Source organism: Nerophis ophidion, linkage group LG18, assembly GCF_033978795.1.
Source record: "Nerophis ophidion isolate RoL-2023_Sa linkage group LG18, RoL_Noph_v1.0, whole genome shotgun sequence".
In the NCBI taxonomy this organism is placed as follows: domain Eukaryota; kingdom Metazoa; phylum Chordata; class Actinopteri; order Syngnathiformes; family Syngnathidae; genus Nerophis; species Nerophis ophidion.
Window position 1 is genome coordinate 28,472,914 of NC_084628.1, and position 26,742 is coordinate 28,499,655.

At 40.8% G+C, this 26,742-nt stretch overlaps 1 protein-coding gene across 1 annotated transcript in view; it reads right to left on the reverse strand.

Annotated features, from left to right (window-relative positions):
• The window catches only part of ryr1b (ryanodine receptor 1b (skeletal)), a 230,498-nt gene that overhangs the window by 111,270 nt on the left and 92,486 nt on the right, over positions 1 to 26,742 (reverse strand). The window contains 25 exon segments of the mRNA XM_061877905.1: positions 1,451 to 1,566; positions 1,911 to 2,034; positions 2,092 to 2,167; positions 2,230 to 2,307; positions 2,366 to 2,506; positions 2,575 to 2,664; positions 4,230 to 4,308; positions 4,384 to 4,547; positions 4,624 to 4,764; positions 4,821 to 4,911; positions 4,977 to 5,197; positions 7,951 to 8,120; positions 8,182 to 8,302; positions 8,377 to 8,488; positions 8,547 to 8,730; positions 9,761 to 9,896; positions 9,958 to 10,052; positions 13,645 to 13,777; positions 13,845 to 13,962; positions 14,030 to 14,303; positions 14,369 to 14,512; positions 14,578 to 14,686; positions 17,286 to 17,486; positions 20,231 to 20,758; positions 20,824 to 21,268. Of these exon segments, the coding sequence (XP_061733889.1) occupies positions 1,451 to 1,566; positions 1,911 to 2,034; positions 2,092 to 2,167; positions 2,230 to 2,307; positions 2,366 to 2,506; positions 2,575 to 2,664; positions 4,230 to 4,308; positions 4,384 to 4,547; positions 4,624 to 4,764; positions 4,821 to 4,911; positions 4,977 to 5,197; positions 7,951 to 8,120; positions 8,182 to 8,302; positions 8,377 to 8,488; positions 8,547 to 8,730; positions 9,761 to 9,896; positions 9,958 to 10,052; positions 13,645 to 13,777; positions 13,845 to 13,962; positions 14,030 to 14,303; positions 14,369 to 14,512; positions 14,578 to 14,686; positions 17,286 to 17,486; positions 20,231 to 20,758; positions 20,824 to 21,268 (4,091 nt within the window).

Consider the following 26,742-nt stretch of genomic DNA (forward strand, 5'->3'; position numbering starts at 1 on the left):
TGCATCGTTTCTGAGTTGGTGCAAGTTATTTCTACAGATGTTACTTACTTACCAGTTTAATTTTGCCTCAATTTTCACTTTAAGCCTTAGTTAAGAATGCATGAAGAATGCACTACCGACCAGATAAGACTAGGGTTGTCCTGTACGGCTAACAAAATGTATTTTTATACTTTTCTAAATAAAGGGAACCACAAAAAATGGCATTAGTTTAACAAAAACTCTTAGGGTACATTAAACATATGTTTATTATTGCAAGTTTTTTTTCTTAAATAAAATAATGAACATACTAAACATCTTGTCTTTTAGTAGTAAGTAAACAAACAAAGACTCCTAATTAATCTGCTGGCGTATGCAGTAACATATTGTGTCATTTATCATTCTATCATTTTGTCAACATTATGAGGGACAAACTGTAAACATTTATTATTAATCTACGTGTTAATTTCATGTTAATATCTGCTTACTTCCTGTTTCAACATGTTCTATCTACGCTTCTGTTAAAATGTAATAATCACTTATTCTTCTCTTGTTTGATACTTTACATTAGTTTTGGATGATATCACAAATTTAGGTACCGGTATCAATCCGATTACAGGATCATACATTGGTCTCATTCAAAGTACTCATGTGTCCAGGGACATATTTCCTGAGTTTATAAACATAATATGAATTTTTTTAAAAGGAAAAAAAAATGTGTGATGCTAAAAAATGTCGATGTAATCATAGTAGTATCGACTAGATATGCTCCTGTACTTGGTATAATTAAACTGGATGTCAGTGTAGATCCACCCATGGCAGTTGTTTACACTCAGTAGTGCTAGCTTTCAGTTAGCAGTTAGTTATTGTATCCTCCTATGGTGTGTGGTGAAGCATGTTTAGCTATTTCTCTTCCTCCAGTGATAATAATACTTGTAAGAAACTCACTTTTTTTGTTGCCATGGAGGCGAGGATTAGAGATTTAGAAGTAGCTAAAACACTGCTAGCCATGTCTTAGAGCACCTTTTCCTGACTGCGTTTCAATGGTATAACTTCACCGTTATTTTTAGTTTTTAGGCCACAATGCGTCCGTTCTCCCTTTTCTGTCAACACCCTGTGTCTGCTTGTAAGTACTCCGTGTGTGTGCACTGCATAAATGTTGCTACATTACATATATACTTACATTGTGTATACATTACATGTTATTATGAATGATACTACATCATATTGTCCTTAGAGTGTATATAAAATACGTAAATATTACATGTTATTATGAATGTTACCACATTACATGTATATAAAACAGAGGTTTTTAAAGCACTTTATAGGCAAAATGGAGCGACTCTTGTTAGCTGACTTTTACTAGTGCTTATTTACGAGTTAGAACACAAAATAATAGAAAAAACTGTGCTTAAAGATTGTGAATAATTTAAATAAAATGCACTGAATCGAGACAGGCGTCTCCCCAACCCACCAAGATGAGCAATGAACTCCTGGGCGATATCCATCCACTTGAGGAGCTTCTGGAGGAAGCCGTAGGCAAAGCGCTTCTCAATGGAGGAGATGTCCTGCTCCATGTCCTTCATGCCTCTGAGCACGCAGAGGGAGACAAGGCAGTGAGAACTTTCACAGTATCATGTTAGCACCGCTCGACATCCATTGCTTTCGGTTCCCCTAGAGGGGGGGGGTTGCCCACATATGCGGTCCTCTCCAAGGTTTCTCATAGTCATCATTGTCACCGACGTCCCACTGGGTGTGAGTCCTGCTGGGTGTGACTTTTCCTTGCCCTTATGTGGGCTCTACTGAGGATGTCGTTGTGGTTTGTGCAGCCCTTTGAGACACTAGTGATTTAGGGCTATATAAATAATCATTGATTGATTGATTGATTGATTGAGAACTGGACAACATGGACTTTGGACTAAAACAAGTCTGACCGGGTCACGGCGTATCCGTTGAGCTGGAGGAACTTGAGGAGGTCCTGAGCTTTTTCTCGGTCCCTGGCCTTCTCCTTAGCAGTCAGCGTGTCGTAAGGAACGAGCAAAGGATGGGTGCCGCCACCTGAAACCACACTTGAGGTTTTCAAAAGGTCATTGCTCGACAGACAGACTCTCTCACCTTTGGACTGAAGCTCCAACTTCTTCTTGCGGCCCCAGGTGTTGTGGTAGTTCTCGGCCAGCTGCTCGGCCATGGACTGCACAAAAGGAAGCAGGCGGTGAAGCTCGGGAGGACTCCAAGGTGAGGTGTGAGACCCACCTGCAGCTCTCTGGACAGAGCCATCCCTGTGATGTCTATGGGCTGGGGGCTGTAACCATGGCTGGGGTCGTAGGTGGCCTGCACACAGACATACTGAAATGGAGAACTGGCCAGCATGCTGCCATGAAGGACGTACCTGGGCAGTCTGGGAGATCTTGCGTGTGGCCGCCTTCTTCTCCACCTCTCCCTCGCCATCACGGGCTTTCTCCAAGGTCCACTCCCAGGCCAGCATGGCTTTGATGGACTCTTTTATGGGCCAACGGTAGATTTCTTTGTCCTGAGAAGCACAGCCACCAGGGAAGACATTGGCCAAATGGAGGAGAAGTGAACAGATGCAGGTGTTACCTTCTCAGAGAAGGTTTTGTACGGCCGCAGCATGGGGTGAGTCTTAGCGTTCTCATCCAGCACCTCTCCATAGGTCCAGTTGTTCTGGATCTGTCAATACACTCATGTCAGCAATGTTGGCCTTCCCATCCAATACTGCTCCCCACAAACAAATACCACATTTTTTGTATTTTTATAAGCATGTTTTACAGCACATGTGTCAAACTCAAAGCCAGGGGCCCAAATCTGGGCTGCCATTTCATTTAACATGGCCTTCCTAGTCATTTCCAGTGGCTTGCCTTGTCATTAAATGTTGCCCGCCATATCATTTACCGTGGCACGCCTTGTCATTTAATGTTGCGACTGAAATGTAAGACTGGGAGTGGGTTGAAAGTTTTTTTTTGTTTTTGTTTTTATTACATTTTTAAATTTTTTGTATTATAGTTTTTTCCTCCTTATTACATTATCATTATTTTTATTTTTTATTTTATTTCCACCTACTGTGATTGTGACTGAAATGTAGGACCGGGAGGGTGCAGAAGGCTTTTTGCTTGTTTTTTTTGTTTACTACATTTTTTTATTTTTTTTTTAATATTGTTTTTTTTTATGTCTTTATTACATTATCATGATAACCTTTTTATTTTCATTTACACCCACTGTGATTGTGACTGAAATGTAGAACTGGGAGGGGGCGGAAAGGGTTTTTTACTTCTTTTTTTTCTCTTTATTAACTATATATAGATAGATATATATATAGTTTGTTTGTTTCCTTTATTATATTATCTTTTTTTTTTTTTCCAGCCACTGTGAGTGAATTACTGAAATGTAGGACTGGGAGGGGGCAGAAAGAGTTTCTTATTAATTTTTTCTCTTTTTGGATATTTTTTTAATTTATTTTAATATTTTTGTTTTTGTTTTGTTTTTTCCTTTACTACCTTATCACTATTTCTGTCAATTAAAAAAAAATTCCACCCACTGTGATTGTGACTAAAATGTAAGAACGGGAGGGCGCACAAAGGTTGTTGTTTTTTTTTCTCTCTTTATCACCATTTTTTTATTTTTATCTAATATTGTTGTTTTTTTGTTACATGATCAATATTACTGAGGTTTTTTTATTTTCAGCAGTATTGTTTTTTTTCTCTTGATTATATATATATATATATATATATATATATATATATATATATATATATATATATATATATATATATCTATATATATCCCAGTATAACATTATTATTATATTTTTTTATTTCCACCCACTGTGATTGTGACTGAAATGTAGGACTAGGAGGTCCTACATTTTTCTCCTCTTTATTAAATAATTATATATATATATATATATATATATATATATATATATATATATATATATATATATATATATATACATATATATATATATATATATATATATATATATATATATATGTATATATATATATATATTTTTTTTTTTCTTTATTAAATTATGATTATTTTTATTTTTATTTTAATATATTTTTAACTTTTTTTTTAGGGTGGGTGGAAGCACTTGATTTTTTTCCCTATCAAATGAATAATTAAATACTAAAATAAAAAAATTAAATATGGCACATGTTTGGGGAGATTTAGACAAGGTGGGGGACTAGTCAGAAAATGTGATAGCACAAAGAAAAGGAAGGACAGGCACTGACCTTCTCAAAGGCCCACTTGTCGTGCGTGTGCTCTGCATATTTGTTGATGAAGATGTCCAACCTCTCAGGGATTATGGTGCTGAGGACCAAGGACATGAACATGAACATGAACATGAACCCAGCAGGGCAAAAGACTATCACACAAAAAGCTCACTTTGTGGTCTCCACCGGTTTGGGATCAAAGTTGCCCTCAGCGTCCACCGACGCCTTCTTCTCCGTGTGTGAGGAGTAGGTGGCGTCCACATAGTCGGGCGGGATGGCACCTGCTATGGCGCATAGGCACGGCATGGCGATCTTGAAGAGCTCCGCCTCGAATTTCTAGCGTTGAGGAAGACGGGGGAGGTCAGAGAAGATGATAGTAGGCAGGCAGCGGGTGAGGAAGGTCGGCCACCACCTTGTGCGCCAAAGACTCGAAGATTCCCCAGAAGAGTTTCCGAGAAAGATGGAGCTCCTCCTCCGAGGTGACGCCAAAGTTGGCCCAGCCGTTGGGCAGGCAGTAGTACTTCCAGCAGCGCTCGTAGTGGTTGGTCAGCAGCTGAGAAACAACATTTTACTTCCTGTCAACCAAGTGTGTCAAAAGTGCGGCCACACCTTGAGGGGCATCTTGGCATATTCGTTGAGGATGGGCACGTCGAACACCAGCCTTCTGAGCAGGTGCTGCAGCATGGAGGGGCGCAGGTACCTGCGGGCGACACAACGTGAGCGAGAGGCGTCACGTGCGAGAAGATGGGCGGGGTAGACACTGACTTGCAGAGCGACATTAGGCACTCCTCGATGACGTCCCGCTGGGCCTTGGTGAGGGCGCGGCCCCGAGACAGGCGGTAGATGGTGTGCAGCATGGAGTCGATCATGATGGCGCGGTGGTCGGTGCCGGCGAACAAGGGGGCGCACTTGGTGAGCAGAGGCAGCACTGCCGAGCACAGGTAGCGGTTGAGCGCCAGCGCCATTTCAGTGGTGCTGAACGCCACCTGGATGCAGAGAGTGTGTCAGCCATTATTATGTGGTGTGCCCATGAAGGATTTGGAAGGACAAGTATAAATTGGTTTTCATCGAGGGCCACCTAGCAGTCATACCTGCCTCACACTGATTCATTTATATAAGTTATGTCTGTCAACTCATTTATATACAATATGGCTGTCAACTCATGTGATTCATTCCATTCATAATGGATTCATCCTGCAATTTAGTTGTAGGACCTACAAGACACAGGTGTCCAACTCAAGGCCTGGAAGACAAATCTCACCCACCTTTCATTTATTGTGACCCACCACTTCATATATTGTGGTCCGCCACCTCATTTTATTATGGCCATACAACTTATTTAATTAGGCCTGATCGTGGTCCGTCACCTCATTTTATCATGGCCATACAACATATTTAATGTTCCCCATAACCTTTTTTTATAGTGACCCGCCACCCACTAAAATAGGGCCTGACAACTTATTTATTGTGGCCCGCCACTTCATTTAACCGGTCCACCACATCATTTAATTGGTCCTCCACCTTATTTAACTGGTCCGTCACCTCATTTAACTGGTCTGCCACGTGATTTAACTGGTCCGCCACATGATTTAACTGGTCCGCCACATCACACACAACATGTCCGCCACATGATTTAACTTATTCGCCACATGATTTAACTGGTTCGCCACATCATTTAACTGGTCCGCCACTTCATTTAACTGGTCCGCCACATCATTTAACTGGTCCGCCACCTCATTTTACTGGTCTGCCACATGATTTAACTGGTCCACCACATCATTTAACTGGTCCGCCACATCATTTAACTGGTTCGCTACATCATTTAACTGGTCCGCCACATCACACACAACATGTCCGCCACATGATTTAACTGGTTCGCCACATTATTTAACTGGTCTGCCACATCATTTAACTGGTCTGCCACCTCATTTAACAGGTCTGCCACATCATTTAATGTGATCCGCCACATCATTTAACTGGTCCGCCACATCATTTAACTGGTCCGCCACATCATTTAAGTGGTCCGCCACACGATTTAAGTGGTCCGTCACATCATTCGAGTGGTCCATCACATCATTTAATGTGGTCCACCACATCATTTAACTGGTCCATTACCTCAATAAATGTGGTCCACCACATCATTTAATGTGGTCCGCCACAACATTTAACTGGTCCGCCACATCATTTAAGTGGTCCGCCACATCATTTAAGTGGTCTGCCACGTCATTAACGTGGTCCACCACATCATTAACGTGGTCCACCACATGATTTAAGTGGTCCGCCACATCATTTAACTGGTCCGCCACATCATTTAAGTGGTCCGCCACATCATTTAACTGGTCCGCCACATCATTTAAGTGGTCCGCCACATCATTTAAGTGGTCCGCCACCTCATTTAAGTGGTCCGCCACATCATTTAAGTGGTCCACCACATCATTTAATGTGGTCCACCACATCATTTAATGTGGTCCGCCACAACATTTAACTGGTCCGCCACATCATTTAACTGTTCCGCCACATCATTTAATGTGGTCCACCACGTCATTTAATGTGGTCCGCCACAACATTTAACTGGTCCGCCACATCATTTAACTGGTCCCCCACATCATTTAACGTGGTCTGCCACATCATTCAAGGTGGTCCGCCACATCATTTAAGTGGTCCGCCACATCATTTAAGTGGTCCGCCACATCATTAAAGTTGGCCGCCACATCATTTAATGTGGTCCACAACATCATTTAATGCAGTGGTTCTCAAACTTTTTTTGTCATCCCCCACTTTGAACAAGAGGGAGTTTTCAAGCCCCACCTGCCCCCATCGCCCCAACAGAACGCTAATGCCAAGTTTAACATTTTCATATTTATTGAATGTCAAGTAACATTCAAGTTGTGTACATTCAAACAATAACATAAAATAACATCAAGTTCAATTATAAATAAAATAACTGTGCAGCTGTGGTATAACTTGCATCAAGTTCAATAATAAATAGAATAACTATTCTTCCAGTTTTCTTTGAAAGAAATCAAGTGGCTTATTGACGTGATTGGGGTGTGTGGTCTCCAGGTGTCTCTTTAATTTGTTGGGTCTCATGCTGTCTGCTGCTAGCGATTTTAGACACAGAACACACAGGGGTCTCTCCTCTGCCCCCACCACCGTTGCCGTGAATCCAAGAGCAAGATACCCTTCATATTTTCTTTTCGATTTTTGTTTCTCTGCAGGCGCTGGCTCTGATTTGACGACCTTTGAAGTGCGAGTCACAAATGTATCCATTTTGAGTAATTGTGGTCCACACATTAGCCTGTTACCCATCCGCGTGAAAAATAGTTCCGCTTAGCCCCGCCCCCATTAGTTACTGTTGCTATATCTGTCAAACTTTCGCTCCTACCTAGAAATTTAAAGCCTAGAGGAAAAATAAGTCATTCACATTTATTTACATAACGGATTTCACAGACAGAATCACCAAGTGATTTACAGTGTGTATAGAAAATGAAAGCATAGTAAAAAAAATATATATCTAAGAATATAATTTTTTTTTAAATTTAAAGTGAAATTTCCTCCCGTTCCTCGCGCCCCACCTGTCATGTGTCTATTCCCCACCAGTGGGGCCCGCCCCACACTTTGAGAAACGCTGATTTAATGTGGTCCACCACATCTTTTAACTGGTCCGCCACATCATTTAAAGTGGCCCTCTGAACATAGTTGCCATGTTGCCCTCAATAACAACCTGGCTTCAACTCACAGTGTCCAGAGAAGCTGCAGCTCTCATGTCAGGAAGAAAGCCGACCTCCAGCACGTGCAGCAGGAAGTCCTGGTTCTCGATGCCGTACACGCGGTCCAGGAAGAGCACCATGGAGGCCTTGTGGTCGGGAACAAAGCTGGCGGACATCTTGGGCTCCACAATCTGTCCGTCTGCGACATGGAGAGGACACGTCAAAGCCGTCTTTGGCCACGTGCAGACTCTGCACATCACCTTTGCCGTGGGCGGGGATCTGCACGGGCAGGCTGATGACCCCCACCAGATCCTCGATGGGCACCAGAGATCTCAGGATGGCTCGGATCCTCAGAGCTTCTCCCTTCCCTGCTTGGATCAGCTGGCGGATGTGAAGGTTTGAGATTTGACTTTCTGCACCCCGCAGGCGTGAGAGGAGGCGTGGGCGACACTCACGTGCATCTCAGGTGCACAGCGGCCCAGCAGGTCGATGAGGGCCGAGTAGAAGGACATGATCGCGTTTCCAAGGTGCACTCGGTTCTCCTCCTGCTGCTCTTCACCACCAAACCTGGCAAGGATTCACATGTGAGTAAGAGAGGAGGCGTAGTCTGGAGTGTGACACCCACATGAAGCGTCTATCCTTCTTGACGGTGGGTCCATCCCTGGCCGGGTCCTCTGAGATCTTGATGGCTTCCTCCATGGCAGCCAGCAGACCATTGCCGCCCTCTCCTCGAAGCGCCGGGCCAAAGCACTCGGGCCGGCGGATGAGAAGACGGACCACAACGTTGGCGTTCTCTTCCACGCTCTCTCCTGTGTGAAACAGACTTGAGTCACTAACTATTACAAGTGTGTGTTTGTGTGTTCTTGTATTTCTACTGTTCTTGAGACATCAACAAGGAAAAGTAGCTTCCATATGAGGAGGTGTGAAGTGATGACATAAATCATGGTTCCAATAACATTGCATCTAATAGAGAATTCCTCATTTGCACCCCTGGTGGTGAAATCTACCAAAATGACGGTGGTCCCAAAAACGAGGGATTTTTCAAATTGACTGTGTCGCTTTTAAAAGTGCTCCCCCTCTGGTCAACATATGAAATAACAAGTGTGTGTAAGAAATTACAATGCACCCCCTTTGGCTAAAAATAATTAAAATAAATATGTATATAGAGACATACTGTAATAACTTGAAGTAAATAATGAAAATTCAAAACCAATTACATACAAAAATTGCCCCCCAAAATAAATCAACTAAAAGCAGTCTTTTTCTCACAATGTGTTGACTTTTTTTCTTATAAAATTGGAAAAAATTTCCCATATTGTAAGTAAAAATATTACTTTATGTAAAATTATTACTTTTTTTATGTCAAACTATTACTTTTTAATGCAAAATGCTTACATTTGTCATATAAAATTCTGTCTTTGATCACGATACTGCCATGTTTTTTTTAAATAAAATTGTGACTTTTGTTGTGTAAAATTATGACTCTTTTCATAAAATTGCCAAAATGTTAGGCTTTGCTTGTAAAATTGCGACTGTTGAGTGAAATTCCAACTTTTTATCACAATATTGCACAAATGTTCAGTTTTTCTTGTAAAATGTTGACTTGCATTGAGTAAAATTACGACTTTTGTTATAAAAATGCCAAAATTCTAATTTCTTCTTGTGAAATTGTGACCTTTCACAAAAAACATTTTTATATTTGCATTGTTTCTATATATTATTAATGTTGTAAATACACATGTTTATATATCTAGAAAGGGTGGTCCTAAAGAGTTGGGCATTTTTCAGAGGTCTCAAGAAGGTAACAAATACTATAATGTGTGTGTGTGTGTGTGTTACCGTTCACAAAGACGGCAAAGCGCAGGAAATCCAGATATCTCTCGCCCCCGCAGGGGTTCCAGCCGATGTCGGGATAGCCCTTGGACATCAGCATGGGACACATCTGCAGCCCGCAGCCCGCCAGGTAGGTCACCACCTGCGTGCATCACAACGCTTTATCTCTCTCCTCTTTTTTTTGCTCTCATCTCGTCACAAACCATTTCCAAATCCTGCTCCTGCAGCGCCAACGCCAGCTCGTTGTTGTCGATGCAAGACGCCGCCGCCACGTCCAGAGGGGTGGAGCCACGCATGCCTGCACGGAGAGAAAGAGAGGTACCATTGTTGTTGACCCATAGCCACAACACCTGTTGTGTAGGGTTGGGTTGCGAATCCGATTCACGTAACACCCCAGGTTGCCACTCGTCGGCAATCACTTCAGCAGCACCGAGAAATGACTCCATCAAACTACCTCTAGGTGATGTTGCAATTTTTAAGGCCAACAAAGCAAATGACCCAAAAGCAGTGGTAAAAAATTCAACCAGAAGTTTGTGGATGGCTACCAAAAATGCCTAATTGCAGTGAAACTTGCAAAGGGACATGTAACCAAATATTAACTTTGCTGTTCGTATACTTTTGACCCAGCAGTTTTGCTCACATTTTCAGTAGACCCATAATAAATTCATAAAAGAACCAAACTTCATGAATGTTTTTGTGACCAACATGTATGTGCTCCCATCACTCTATCACAAAAAAATAAGAGTTGTAGAAATTATTAGAAACTTTTGACCACGACTGTAGTTTAACATTGTTAAATATATATAAAATAATGTGAAATAGCAAAGTGTGTGGATGCCTGGCACTGAGCCCTTGTGACAACAAATAAGAGTTGTAGAAATTATTGGAAATTGAAGACAGCCATGACATTATGTCCTTCACAAGTGTTTGACCATGACCGTACAAATATATATATATATATATATATATATATATATATATATATATATATATATATATATATATATATATATATATATATATATGTGTATGTGCATCTACATATATACATACATAAAATTTATATATGTGATTTCTTTTGTTTGTTTTATGCCCTTTTTGTCAAATAAAACTGTTTTTTATAAGTCAAACAATATACAATATTTTCCGCCCAAAAATATTTCAAAGGGTAATATTTGATGTAAAAGTAGTTGGAGCCGTGGATAGGTCAACCATTTATAACAACATTGATTTTAATTCATTAGGGACGGCGTGGCGCAGTGTGAGAGTGGCCGTGCGCAACCCGAGGGTCACTGGTTCAAATCCCACCTAGAACCAACCTCGTCACGTCCGTTGTGTCCTGAGCAAGGCACTTCACCCTTGCTCCTGATGGGTGCTGGTTGGCGCCTTGCATGGCAGCTCCCTCCATCAGTGTGTGAATGTGTGTGTGAATGGGTAAATGTGGAAGTAGTGTCAAAGCGCTTTGAGTACCTTGAAGGTAGAAAAGCGCTATACAAGTACAACCCATTTATCATTTATTTATTACTATTTTTGGAGAAATAATAGTTATTACTTTTCACCGGTTTGCTCTTTTATTAAAATTTTTGATGTTTGTATTTTTACAATGTGCCACAGCCATTAAAAAATGAGCTGCAGGCCATAAATGGCCCCGGCTACATTTTGGACACCAGCCATCAAGCGGAAAATGCTTGAAAAAACAACAATAACAATCAGCATTAGAGTGAAGCCGCAAACTTATAAGGTGATGTGGTGAGGGACTAAAAATAAGTTCTGCTAAAGTTACATGTAAGAATGAAGCACCTCTCGTATAACACAGTATGTTATTGTACAGATGTATTATACAGTATTAGTTATTGTACAGATGTATAATACAGTATGTGTTATTGAACAGATGTATTATACAGTATTTGTTATTGTGAAAATGTATAATACTGTATGTGTTATTGTACCGATATATTATACAGTATTGTACGTATGTATTGTATAGTATTTGTTAAGTACACATATATAATACAGTATGTGGTGTTGTACATATGTATTATACAGTATATGTTATTGTACGGACGTATTATATAGTATTTCTTATTGTAAAAACACATAAAACAGTATGTGTTATTGTACAGATGTATAATACAGTATGTGTTATTGAACAGATGTAGTATATAGTATTTCTTATTGTACAGATGTATTATACCAGGGGTGCCCACACTTGTTCTGCAGGCGAGCTACTTTTCAATTGACCAACTCGAGGGAATCTACCTCATTTATATATATCATTTATATTTATTTATTTATGAAAGAGACATTTTTGTAAACAAGTTAAATGTGTTTAATGATAATACAAGCATGTGTAACACATATAGATGTCTTTCTTTCACGAAGACAAGAATATAAGTTGGTGTATTACCTGATTCTGATGACTTGCATTGATTGGAATCAGACAGTAATGATGATAACGCCCACATTTTCAAATGGAGGAGAAAAAAAGTTGTCCTTTCTGTTCAATACCACATGAAAGTGGTTGGTTTTTGGCATCTAATTCATCCAGCTTCCATACACTTTACAAGAAAAACATTGGCGGCAAATTCCGTAGCTTGCTTGATTGACATTCACGGCACCCGAGGGTCTTGTGAGATGACGCATGCTGCTGCCAGTTCATTATTATGAAAAAATGACAGAGAGGAAGGCGAGAAACACTTTTTATTTCAACAGACTTTCGCGCCGTCCCTTCCGTCAAAACTCTAAAGGCCGACTGCACATTTCCTATCTTCACAATAAAAGCCCTGCTTCATGCTGCCTGCGCTAACAAAATAAGAGTCTCGGAAAGCAGGGCTTTTATTGTGAAGATAGGAAATGTGCAGTCGGCCTTTAGAGTTTTGACGGAAGGTACGGCGCGAGAGTCTGTTGAAATAAAAAGGGTTTCTCGCCTTCCTCTCAGTCATTTTTAATAATAATGATCTTGCAGCAGCCAGCGTCATCTCACAAGACCCTCCGGTACCGTGAATGTCATTTAAGTGACGTCTTGGTGAAGATTGATGATCACTAATTTTTAGGTCTATTTTTTTTAAAAGCCTGGCTGGAGATCGACTGACACCCCCCACCCCCCGGTCGACTGGTAGTTCGCGATCGACGTAATGGGCACCCCTGTATTATACAGTATGTGTCATTGTACAAATATATAATACAGTATGTGTTATTGCAGAAATGTATTATACAGTATTGTAAAAATATATAGTACAGTATGTGTTATTGTACAGATGTATTATACTTTTTTTGTTATTGTACAGATGAATAATACAGTATGTGTTATTGAACAGATGTATTATACAGTATTTGTTATTGTGCAAATATATAATACTGTATGTGTTATTGTACCGATGTATTATACAGTATTTGTTATTGTACAAATATATAACAGTACGTGCTATTGCACAGATGTATTATACTGTATTGTACATATATATTGTATAGTATTTGTTATGTACACATACATAATACAGTATGTGGTCTTGTACATATGTATTATACAGTATATGTTGTTGTAGAGACGTATTATATAGTATTTCTTATTGTAAAAATATATAAAACAGTATGTGTTATTGTACAGATGTATTATATAGTATTTGTTATTGTACAGATGTATTATACAGTATGTGTTATTGTACAGATGTATTATATAGTATTTGTTATTGTACAGATGTATTATACAGTATGTGTTATTGTACAAATATATAATACTGTATGTGTTATTGCACAGATGTATTATACAGTATTGTATAAATATATAATACAGTATGTGTTATTGTACTGATGTATCATATAGTATTTGTTATTGTACAAATATATAATTATAATTATATAATTATAATATTGCACGGATGTCCACTGACCGAGTCCGATGCCACTGTTCTGCAGCAGGTATCCCAGGTGGTCAAACATGGAGCGCTGGTTCTGCCGGCTGATGCGACAGAAGTAACACAGGAAGCGGCAGCAGTTGGTCACCATTTGTGGAAAGCGGATCTCCTGTGGGGGAGAAGTTGAGGTGCTAAATGTTTGCTGGGCACGCGGTCACGGCGGCGTGCTTCTTCACCTTGGAGTCTCCTCCTCCACCCAGAACATTGACCATCACCTCCATGACGGTCTCGTGCATGCCAAGAGCTCTCATCAAATTGGGGTGCTGGTAGAAAACCTTGTTGTTCATGATATTCCTGAGAAGTGACAACCATTGATTAGGCTCCAGCACAGAACTCAAAGGTGCGCAAGAGGCATCCTGACCCGATGCTCTGGATCATGAGGCGCTCCTCCTCCGGGCCCATCTGGACGATGAGCAGCGAGCGGATCTGTCCCAGACACTCCAGCAGGTCCATAGTGTCCTGGTAGGACACGGCGTTGATGGAGTAGGCTTTGGGCAGCGCTCGAATCAGCTCGCCCAGTCCGTCGTACTGCCTGTGGAGCAGGCTGAACATCAGGCGCACCAGCTCTGGGTTCTGGATGAAGGACTCCTGGGCCCAGTGGATCATGGTGTGGGAGATGAGCTCCTGGAGGGTGCCTTTGTGACAACACACACTCAGCTTTACTTCAACACAAATGTGGCATATTTCTGGGTCCACCTACTGGGCTTGGGCTCCTCCTCTGGTTGAGGCGTCTCCTCCTCATTCTTCTTACGTATGCTCTTGACTTTATCCACCAGACTGAGGAATCTTCCACTCAGTGAGGCATCCTCTTCCTCTTCCTCTGCCTCCTCCTCAATGTGTATGCCTGGGGGTCATGCAAAGCCTCATTTAGTGGTCCTGGCCTGCTCAGACCTTTCAAGATGTCCTTACCACAGTGAAGGAGGAGGTCATTGTGAAACTCTGCCAGCGTATCTCGCACATCTTCGGGTACGGGACAGTCCTCATCCTCAAGGTGCTTGAAGTTGGTCAGGAGAAGAACCTTCAAGGCAACAAAAGGCAGCATGTTTGAGGTGATTTGAAAATAAAAATGCATATACTGTACATATACATATATACATACACGTGTGTGTGTGTTTGTGTGTGTATATATATATATATATATATGTATACACACACACACACATATATATATATATATAAATATATACACATATGTATATAGACACACACATAAATGGATACATATATATATATATATAGATATATATATGTATATATATATATATATATATATATATATATACATATATATATATACACACACACAGTATAAACACATATATACACATATATGTGTATGAATACGCATGTATGTATACGTATACATATATACATATACTGTACATACATATACTGTACATATATACAAAATCTAAAAGCAGTGAAGTTATCACGTTGTTTAAATGGTAAATAAAAAGAGAATACAATGATTTACAATTCCTTTTCAACCTATATTCAATTGAATAGACTGCAAAGACAAGATACTTAGAGGCCTACTGAAATGAGATTTTCTTATTTAAACAGGGATAGTAGGTCCATTTTATGTGTCATACTTGATCATTTTGCAATATTGCCCATCAAGCAAGAATATAAAAATAATTCCACTCCAAAAATGTTTCTCCTGTGTTATTAAAAGTAAAGGCCATGTAACACAGTGGTAAAAATGCCCCTGTGACAACTTGTTTGCAATGTGTTGCTGCCATTCAATACTAAGTTAATGGTTATTTACAAAAAATATATAAGTTTCTCAGTGTGAACATTGCTGATAACGTCGCGGTATGATGACGCGTGTGCGTGACATCAAGGGTTGTAGAGGACATTTTGTTCCAACATCGTTCAGAGCTATTAAGTCATCTGTTTACATCACAAAATTCCACAGTATTCTGGACTTCTGTGTTGCTGAATCTTTTGCAATTTGTTCAATGAACAATGGAGACATCAAAGAAGAAAGCTGTAGGTGGGAATCGGTGTATTGTGGCCGGCTTTAGCAACACAAACACATCCGGTGTTACATTGTTTACATTCCCGAAAGATGACAGTCAAGCTTTACTATGGAACAGAGATGTCAAGTGAACACGGTTGGATTGGACCACACACACAAAGTAAAGTGTATTTTGCAGCGATCATTTCAAAAGATCGTGTTTCGAAGAGGGTACCTTGCGAAGGGCAGAGATGGGCATCGCCACCACCCGTCGACTGGTGCTGAGGAAAGGTGCGGGGCCGACCTTCAGGTTGTACAGGTACGACCATATAATCTCACTAAAACACTAGTAACACAATATGCAGATAAGGGATTTTCCAGAATTATCCTGGTAAATTTGTCTAATAACATCTGAATCGCTCCCACTGCCCTGTAGTGTTTTTTTTTGTTTGTTTTTTGTTTTTCTAGTCCTTCACTCTCACTTTCCTCATCGACGAATCTTTCATCCTCGTTCAAATTAATGGGGAAATCGTTGCTTTCTCGGTCCAAATCGCTCTCGCAGCTGGTGGCCATAATTGTAAACAATGTGAGGATGTGAGGAGCACCACAGCCCGTGACGTCACACGCATATTGTCTGCTACTTCATGTACAGGCAAGGCTTTTTTATTAGCGACCAAAAGTTGCGAACTTTATCGTGGATGTTCTCTACTAAATCCTTTCAGCAAAAATATGGCAATATCGCGAAATGATCAAGTATGACACATAGAATGGACCTGCTATCCCCGTTTGAATAAGAAAATCTCATTTCTGTAGGCCTTTATTAAGTTAGTTTTTCATCAGTCTGGGGTGTCCGTTTTGATATTTTAGGCTTCATATTGCGCCACACATTTTTAATGGGAGACAGGTCTGGACTACAAGCAGGCCAGTCTAGTATGAAGAAACGCTATTGTAACACGTGGCTTGGCATTGTCTTGCTGAAATAAGCAGGGGCGTCCACGATAACGTTGCTTGGATGGCAACATACTTTATGTTGCTCCAAAACTTGTATGTACCTTTCAGCATTAATGGAGCCTTCACAGGTGTGTAAGTTACCCATGCCTTGGCCACTAATACACCACCATAACATCACAGATGCTGGCTTTTCAACTTTGCGCCTAGAACACTCCAGATGGTTATTTTCCTCTTTGGTAAAAAATTTGAAATGTGGACTCGTCAGGCCACACAACACATGTCCACTTTGCATCAGTCCATCTTAGATGATCTCGGGCCGAGCGAAGCATTTCTGGGTGTTGTTGCTAAATGGCTTTGCCTTTGCATAGTAGATTTTTAACTTGCACTTACAGATGTAGCGACTAACTGCAGTTACTGACATTGGTTTTCTGAAGTGTTCCTGAGCCCATGTGGTGATATCCTTTACACACTGATGTCGCTTTTTGATGCAAAGACAGTTAAATAAAAACAGCCTGCATGTCAGCTTTGCGTTATTAGAGTTAACATTGCAACTTTTACTTGTTACATTTCACCTGTTTGCTCTTTAATTACACATTTGGTAACAGTAATTTTAGTCATTGAAAAATGAGCTGCAAATGGTCTCTGCTGCTTTGTAACAAGACAATTGTCATAATTGTCCTGTCTGTGAAACTGGCTTTTACTGTACCTGGTCCTGCGGCGGGGAGCGGAACTCCCGAGTCTTGCGTGCGGTTTCAGCCGCCGACATGGTGAAGGCTTTCATCAGCTGGTTGTAGCGGATGCGCTGGTTGTCCTGGATGCTGTGGACAAAGTTATCAGAGTAGGCCACGATGGCCTCCACACGGTGTCGCAGCTCACAGTCGCAGAAGTACTGCAGCAGCGTGCACATCTGAGAAGGAGAACAGTCAGACAATAATACGCCACTATCTTTGAATTATGTCACAGCCCTATTCCAAAATGGACTACATTCATTTTCGTTAAAAAAAAAAAGTTGCTCTTTCATAATAGGTAATAGGTCTGCACTTCTCAGAAAGTACTTCCAAGGTTTTTTATGATGAAGAGAGCCGCGCCTCTGCAATCAACACACCTGATGCTGATGAGTCTCCTGCCTTCATAAGCCAGCATGTCCTGCGTTTCAGTGCCAGAACGTAGCTACTTGTACAAACCCTGTTTCCATATGAGTTGGGAAATTGTGTTGGATGTAAATATAAACGGAATACAATGATTTGCAAATCCTTTTCAACCCATATTCAGTTGAATATGCTACAAAGACAAGATATTTGATGTTCAAACTCATAAACTTTATCTTTTCTGCAAATAATAATTAACTTAAAATTTCATGGCTGCAACACGTGCCAAAGTAGTTGGGAAAGGACATGTTCACCACTGTGTTACATCATACACCTTTACTTTTAACAACACTCAATAAACATTTGGGAACTGAGGAAACTAATTGTTGAAGCTTTGAAAGTGGAATTCTTTCTCATTCTTGTTTTATGTAGAGCTTCAGTCGTTCAACAGTCCGGGGTCTCAGCGGTCGTATTTTACGCTTCACAATGTGACACACATTTTCAATGGGAGACAGGTCTGGACCGCAGGCGGGCCAAGAAAGTACCCGCACTCTTTTTTTACGAAGCCACGCTGTTGTAACACGTGCTGAATGTGGCTTTGCATTGTCTTGCGGAAATAAGAAGGGGCGTCCATGATCACGTTGCTTGGATGACAATATATGTTGCTCCAAAACCTGTATGGACCTTTCAGCATTAATGGCGCCTTCACAGATGTGTAAGTTACCAATGCCTCAGGCACTAATACACCCCCATATCATCACAGATGCTGGCTTTTGAACCTTGCGCCCGTAACAATCTGAATGGTTATTTTCCTCTTTGTTCTGGAGGACACCACATCCTCTGTTTCCAAATATGATTTGAAATGTGGACTCGTCAGACCACAGAACACCTTTCCACTTTGCATCAGTCCACCTTAGGTGAGCTCGGGCCCAGCCAAGCCGGCGGCGTTTCAGGATATTGTTGATAAATGGGTTTGGCTTTGCATAGTAGAGTTTTAACTTGCACTTACAGATGTAGCGACCAACTGTGGTTACTGACAGTGGTTTTATGAAGTGTTCCTGAGCCCACGTGGTGATATCCTTTACACACTGATGCCGGTTTTTGATGCAGTACCGTCTGAGGGATCAAAGGTCCGTAATATCATCGCTTACGTGCAGTGATTTCTCCAGATTCTCTGAACTTTTTGATGATTTAACGGACCGTAGATGGTAAAATCCCTAAATTCCTTGCAATAGCTCGTTGGGATATGTTGTTCTAAAACTGCTCGACAATTTGCTTATAAAGTGGTGACCCTAACCCCATCCTTGTTTGTGAATTACTTAGCATTTCATGGAAGCTGCTTTTATACCCAATCATGGCACCCAACTGTTCACAATTAGCCTGCACACCTGTGGGATGTTCTATATAAGTGTTTGATGAGCATTCCTCAACTTTATCAGTATTTATTGCCACCTTTCCCAACTTCTTTGTCACATGTTGCTGGCATCAAATTCTAAAGTTAATGATTATTTGCAAAAAAAAATGTTTATCAGTTTGAATATCAAATATGTTGTCTTTGTAGCATATTCAACTGAATATGGGTTGAAAAGGATTTGCAAATCATTGTATTCCGTTTATATTTACATCCAACACAATTTCCCAACTCATATGGAAACGGGGTTTGTACTAGTACAGTAAGCCTCACACATCTTTCGCTTCTTTGCTCATGTGCGTCCTTGCTCTTTGTGTTTCCCCATCAGTCTTTATCCCAGTGAGAGAAAACATTGTAGAGTAAGTGATTGTTTTAATATGTTCCTAGTTTGTATTTCTTGTTCAGCACTTAGCAAAACTGTTATCTGCTGGTTGTGTGTATTACTCAGCTTCTAAAAGATGGAGATCATCCTCCTCATATTCAAGCTAAAAAATAGAAGTTTTTGATTATCATTTGTTCTAAAGTAGTCTAGTTGTCTCTCTTCAAGTCTGGCGTTATTAGTAGTGTTGTTGTCGAAAGGAAAGTGAACGTTGTGATGCATCTGTGAAATTAATAGTTAATGATCAAAATATGTAAATATTACATGTTATTATGAATGTTACTACATTATATATCTGCTTAAATCATTTATATATAATATGTTATTATCAATGTTACTACATTACATATTGACTTACATCAGGTTCATACATGTTATGAATGTTACCACATTACATATACTTACATCATGTATATATCACATGTAATTATAAATGTTACTACATTGCATACATACTTACATCATGTATATATTACATGTTATTATGAATGTTACTACATTACATTTATACTTACATCATGTATATATAACATGTTATTATGAATGTTACCAAATTACATATATACAGTACTTAAAGCGTGTATATAAAACCTTGATGTAGGTTTTTTTGTGGTTTTTTGAGCGCTTTTTTTAGCTCCATTGTTAGCTGACTTTTGCTAGCATTTATTTAGGGTTTAGAATGCATAAAGAAAGAAAAACAATCGTGCATGTCTCACACAACATTTCCAAAAAAAGTAGAAATAGGTAGGAGAGGAATCAAGATGAAGACTCACCTGAAGCTTGACAGATTCCGGCAACTTCATCTGGAGTAGTCCCTCCTCCAGACCTTGCTCCTCGTCTTTGACTTCAGCCTCCACCATCTCCGCCTCCTTTTCCTCTTCTGCCTTTTCTGCGTCTACTTTGCCATCTTTGGCCTCTCCTTCCTCCTTCTCCTCCTCTTGCCTCTCCTCCTTGGTCTTGGTCTCCTCATCGTCTTCGTGCTCTCCTTCCACCGGCTCCTCCTGCTCGTCCTCCTCCTCGCCCACGCCCTCGTCCTCCTCATCCGCCTCCTCCTTGGCCTCCTCGCTTTCAGCCGCCCGGTCGTCGTCTTCCTCTTTCCCGCCGAACACGTTGGGGTCGATCATCTTCAGGATGTGCTTGCTGTCCTCGTCGTTGAAGATGCCCATGATGAGCAGCGTGCTGATCAGCTTCAGGATGGGGACGAAGTGAAACTCCACGCTGCCTCCAACCGGGTCCCGCATGGCCTGGCTGCCATCCAGCACGGCCTCGGTCAGCATGCTGATGGCTCGGGTCTTCAGCTCCTGCGGGGGGAGATAAATACATGAAGACCTGAGAAAAGGTGGGAGTGGGCGTGATAAAGCCACACCTGCAGGGGGAAGACGGGGCTGAGCGTGTACAGGTCCGGGTCCATGCCCACAAAGTTGATGGAGGAGAAATGCAGCTTGGGTCGCAGGCAGGTGGTGAGGCCCACGCCGGGCAGGGAGTGCGCCTTCTTGGCGTCGGGATAGAGGTCGATGCTGAGCGTGTCCTCCGACATGGGCACGATGAACTCCCTGTTGGTGCCCAGGCGCGCCCGCTTGGCCGACTCCAGGTGGATGCTGATGAGGAGGTCGTAGTAGCCGATGCGCAGCGGGCCGGGCAGGTAGGTGTTCTCGGTTGCGTAGAAGAGCTGCGACTCGTCCACGTGGCTGCACAGCGCGTGGGCCACCCGGTTGTTGCCCAGGGCACACACAGCGCAGTAGAGCATGAGGGTGTGGTAGTGGAACTTCATCAGGTCCTGTCGTTCCGACAGCTCCAGGATGTCGATGCACCTGAGAGCGTAGCAGACGTCTTAAGAAATGACTTCATCAGCTCCTTCATCTAATACCCTGGAACCTCCATCTACGAACACTCATTAATTCATTCATTCTGGAAGTTTTGGGGCAGAGCATTTTTGTTGCGTTTCGCTTGATTGTAAAACATGTCGATGGAGAGGGGGTGTGACGTTCATATGTTAAGTTAAAGTTAAAGTACCCATGATAGTCTCACACACACACTAGGTGTGGCGAAATTATTCACTGCATTTGACCCATCACCCTTGATCACCCCCTGGGATTTGAGAAAAGGATTGAGCAGCAGCCGTGGCCGCGCCATGGAATAATTTTTGGTGATTTAACCCCCAAATCCAACCCTTGATGTTGAGTGTCCAGCAGTGAGATAATGGGTCCCATTTTTATAGTCTTTGGTATGACTCAGCCGGGGTTTGAACTCACGAAACTACGGATCTCAGGGCGGACACTCTAACCCAGGGGTAGAGAACCTATGGCTCTAGAGCCAGATGTGGCTCTTTTGATGACTGCATCCGGCTCCCAGATAAATCTTAGCTGACAGTGCTTAACACGATAAGTAATGAATAATTCCACTGGTAATCACAATGTTAAAAATAACGTTCAAAATGTAAAAGTTTCTCATGCATTTTAAACCATCCATCCGTTTTCTACCGCACTTGTTCAAGAAATAACAATGTTATCAAAAATAATTAGAAATTTATTATACTCTAAAAAATTTGGTTTTACTTAAAAAATGCACGCATTTAGTTGTATTCAATGTTAAAAAATAGGATATGACTCTCACGGAAATACATTTTGAAATATTTTGCTTTCACGGCTCTTTCAGCCAAAAAGGTTCCCGACCCCCGCTTTAACCCCTAGTTGTCAATTTTTTATGTTTTATCGTTCATAATTAATATTGTAAATCCCACTTTCTTTACTTTCATGTACATTCTGGGTGTCCCATTCAGTAAAAAAAATAAATAAATTCCATTCCGGTTTTTCAGGTGGTCTGTCATAACGTTTTAATGAGACATTATTATATTAATGTTCCTGAAAAATGGACCCAAGCACACATAATGTACAGCAGTTTTTCACAGTTTACATATATACATATATATATATATATATATATATATATATATATATATATATATATATGTATATATATATGTCTTGATTGGATTATCCAGAGAATAGTGCTCGATACCGTGGTAGAGCGCAATATGTAGGTGTGGGAAAAATCACAAGACTACTTCATCTCTACAGAACTGTTTCATGAGGGGTTCCCTCAATCCCCCAAAAATCTCCTGATGATTGAGGGAACCCCTCATGAAACAGTTCTGTAGAGATGAAGTAGTCTTGTGATTTTTCCCACACCTACATATATATATATATATATATATATATATACATACTGTATATATATGTACATTCGATACATAGATAGAAAGATATACCGGCCCACAGACACATTTTTGTCTCTAAATTTGGCCCCCCGATTCAAAATAATAAAAGCCCAGGCCTGCCTTAGGGCATTACCTACATCACTTCCTTGTGTCTCCTTCATTCAATACCATGGAACCTCCATTTACGAACACAATGCCAACCATCTCTCATTCATTCATTCATTCTGGAAGCCTTAGGGCAGAGCATTTTTGTTGGGTTTTGCTTGATTGTAAAACATGTCGATGGAGAGGGGGTTGTCAATTTTCAATGTTTTTATTCAATGTCCCGCCGGACAATCCCAAATAATTTTTTTTAGATCTTTAAGATGGAAACTGTACCTATGATGTGCAGTGATGTTTTCTAATGACTGAAAGTCTTGAACTATACAAAGTATTTCAATAGTTGGAACCTGCACTTTTGCATGATATACTAGTTACTATGGTAATCCACTTAGTTACTATGGTAATCCACTTAGTTACTATGGTCATCTGATTAGTTATTATGGTAATTGTTTATATTTCGCTGTGTTTGTTGCATTTTTTTTGCGTTTCGCTTGATTGTAAAGTATGTCGATGCAGAGGGGTTGTGATGTTCATATGTTGTCAATATTCAGTGTTTTATCGTTCAGAGTTAATGTTGTAAATCCTACCTTCTTTATTTTCATGTACATTCTGGGTGTCTCATTCAGTAAAAAAAATGTTTTAATTCCATTCCGTTTTTTTTTCAGGCGGTCTGTCACAACATTTTTGGCAGTCAATCAGACATTATTGTAAGGTTTTGTATTATTGCTCCAGAAAATCGGACCCAAGCACACATACTGTACAGCATATCTTCACAGTTTACACACACACACACACACATATATATATATATATATATATATATATATATATATATATATATATATATATATACATTAGATAGATAGATAGATAGATAGATAGATAGATAGATAGATAGATAGATAGATAGATAGATAGATAGATAGATAGATAGATATACTGGCCCCCCAGACACATTTTTGGCCCCATGAGTCAAAATAATTGCCCAGGCCTGCCTTAGGGCATGGCCTATATCACTTCCTGTTCACGCAGGCCGCCACTTCTCAGCGTGTAATTTCTTTCCTCGCCGTTCGCCAAGTTGTGTCTACGTACTTGATATGGCTCCAAAAGAAGCCAACAAACCTGCCTGGAAAAAAGGAGGGAATCGCTGTGGACTTAGACTTAGCCCCTCCTCCGAAGAAGAGGAAGGAGTAGTGACACACCGCCCCTTTCTCTGCCTCAGTGTTGTTGACATTTTTGAGAGCACCAAGGGGGCTTTGGTGTGTGCGTGTAATCACAGTTCAGTTTGTCGTTGTTGTGTCATTTTAAAAATAAAGCACCTGTTGATCCATGTTATGTTATTTTTTTCATAAAGATATACCGTATTTTCCGGACTACTTTTTTCCAACGTTTGAACCCAGCGGCTGATAAAAAGGTGCGGCTAATTTACGGATTTAGCTACTTGTCATATTACACTGACAGAGCGACTGAAAAGGTGTGTTGTTGTTTGTGCTATGGTGCCATTTTTGGGACGAATTGCGGTGGGTTGAAAATGTACTTCTTAATTCGTGCCTTCAACCAGAAATATATATATGTCCATAGCGTTTCTTCATTCATTAATCCAAGCAACGTTTGTAAGTTTTACAATATAAGTAAAACTATTCTTCAATTATTACTTACTATAAACTGTGTCATGTGTAATGTCTGTAGGAGTGTTTTCATTCATATTTGTACGGGGTATCACAATGTAATGAAGCTAGCGTCGCCAGCATTAGCTAATATGCTCACATGTTTACGAGTGTCTGTGTTAGTATTATTAACTTACAACGGCATTCTTTTTGTATTTTTTCAGGTTTGTAAATTCAACAAAACATCAGTCATTGAGTCTGTTTAGCTGATTGGAGAGCTAGCTTCCACAGCTTGTGGGTCCATGAGGATGACTTCTATTTTTTTTGATCAGCCGTTTGAAAACAATCAAGGTATGTAAAACAAACATTTACAGCATATTTCTGAGTAAATAACTCATTTCACAACGTATATCTCTACTGCTTATAGTCCGGTGAGGGTAATATATGATTTTTTCTTCACTGATGACCATTATACAAAAAGTTTAAAACAAAAACAAAAAAAACAAAAGACACTGCATAGGTGTGTTGTTGTTTGTGCTATGGCGCCATCTTTCGGACAAGTTTTCACACTGCAGGTGCTGCATTGCCCTTCCGTTTATGCAGTTTGGTCTTCTCGCCGTCCATTGCGTTTCTACTCGTATGGATTCTTCAACCATCATTCCAAGCAACATTTGTTAGGTTTACAATGCAACTAAAACAATTCTTACTTACTTAACTGTTCCATGTGTGATGTCTGTAGGAGTGTTTTCATGCATATTTGTATGTGCTATTGTAATGTAATCAAGCTAGCAACGTTACAAGTAGCTAAGAGTATTAACTTACAATGGCATTATTTTGCTATTGTTACAGTTTGACAAATTCCCCCCAGAATTTGTGAGACTCAAAACAGACTCAACAACTTCACGGTGTGGAGTTTTCAACCATCATTCCAAGCAACGTTTGTTAGGTTTACAATGCAACTAAAACAATTCTTACTTACTTAACTGTTCCATGTGTGATGTCTGTAGGAGTGTTTTCATGCATATTTGTACGTGCTATTGTAATGTAATCAAGCTAGCAACGTTACAAGTAGCTAAGAGTATTAACTTACAATGGCATTATTTTGCTATTGTTACAGTTTCACAAATTCCCCCCAGAATTTGTGAAACTCAAAACAGACTCAACAACTTCACGGTGTGGAGTTGTTGAGTCTGTATCTTTTATATATTTTTATACACACATATATACACAATGTTTCCAAATACACAGGACAAGATGTTAAAATCCAAAGTGCCACCTCCTACCTCCCGTGTTGAAGACTTAAAGACACTGACTTATTATCTTTGTTGCTGCAGGCTTGGCAGACACATCATTAGGGTTTTCAAGTGGGCTCCTACTCTCATGGACGTTTGGCTGACTGGGCCCACGACGGCTCAAGTATGTTCAGCGGTGCATTCTGGCGTCCCAGAAGCAGTATCCCTCGACTCTGTTAGGGTCATCTCGAGCTTCACTTTGGAGCATTTGAACTCCTCTGTCAGGCTAGAGAGAGGCAGTTCAAGCGATCCATGACCTACAGGCCGATGCTGCTCAGGCATCGCGGGACACCTAGCCACTTTCTAACGTCAGGGCTGATTGTTCTTTCCATTTTCTCCACTCTTTTGAGGGAGATACCATACATGGTAGGTGGCCACATGAGGCGGGGTAGTAACCCGAACTGGAGGCACCAGATTTTCAACTTGCCAGGCAGCATAGATCTGTCAGTGTTCTTCAGACCTTTGGTGACTTCTTGCCTTAGCTTGTCTGCTTGCTCGGTGTCCTTCAGATTTGAGTCATACCATCTTCCCAGGCTCTTAATTGGCTTCACTGACACAGTTGTAATGGGTTCTTTACCAATGACAACCTTTGTTTAGTCAGTTTGCCTCTGATGATGGAGATGCTTCTTAATTTTGAGTCCTTAAATTTCATTCTGGCCCCAGTGATGTTCTCATGAAGCTTCCCTAGTAGGCGCCTGGTGCAGGGTGCTGTAGTTGTTATGGTTGTCATGTCATCCATATAGGCCATTAGAGGAGGTAGGCGAATTCCGGAACTCAGCTGTTCGCCCCCCACTACCCACTTGGATGCTAGCATAATGACTTCCATTGCCATGATGAAGGCCAATGGGGAGATGGTACACCCTGCCATTATTCCAAGCTCCATATGGTGCCAAGTGGTGGTGAAGTCTGGTGTGGTAAAACAGAGCTGCAGATCTTCAAAGTATGCCTTGACAAGGTTGGTGATGGTCTCTGGTATCCTGAAGAAGTCGAAGGATGCCCAGAGGAAACTGTGTGGGACAGAACCAAATGCATTGGCAAGGTCTAGGAAGATGATGTGGAGATCTCTC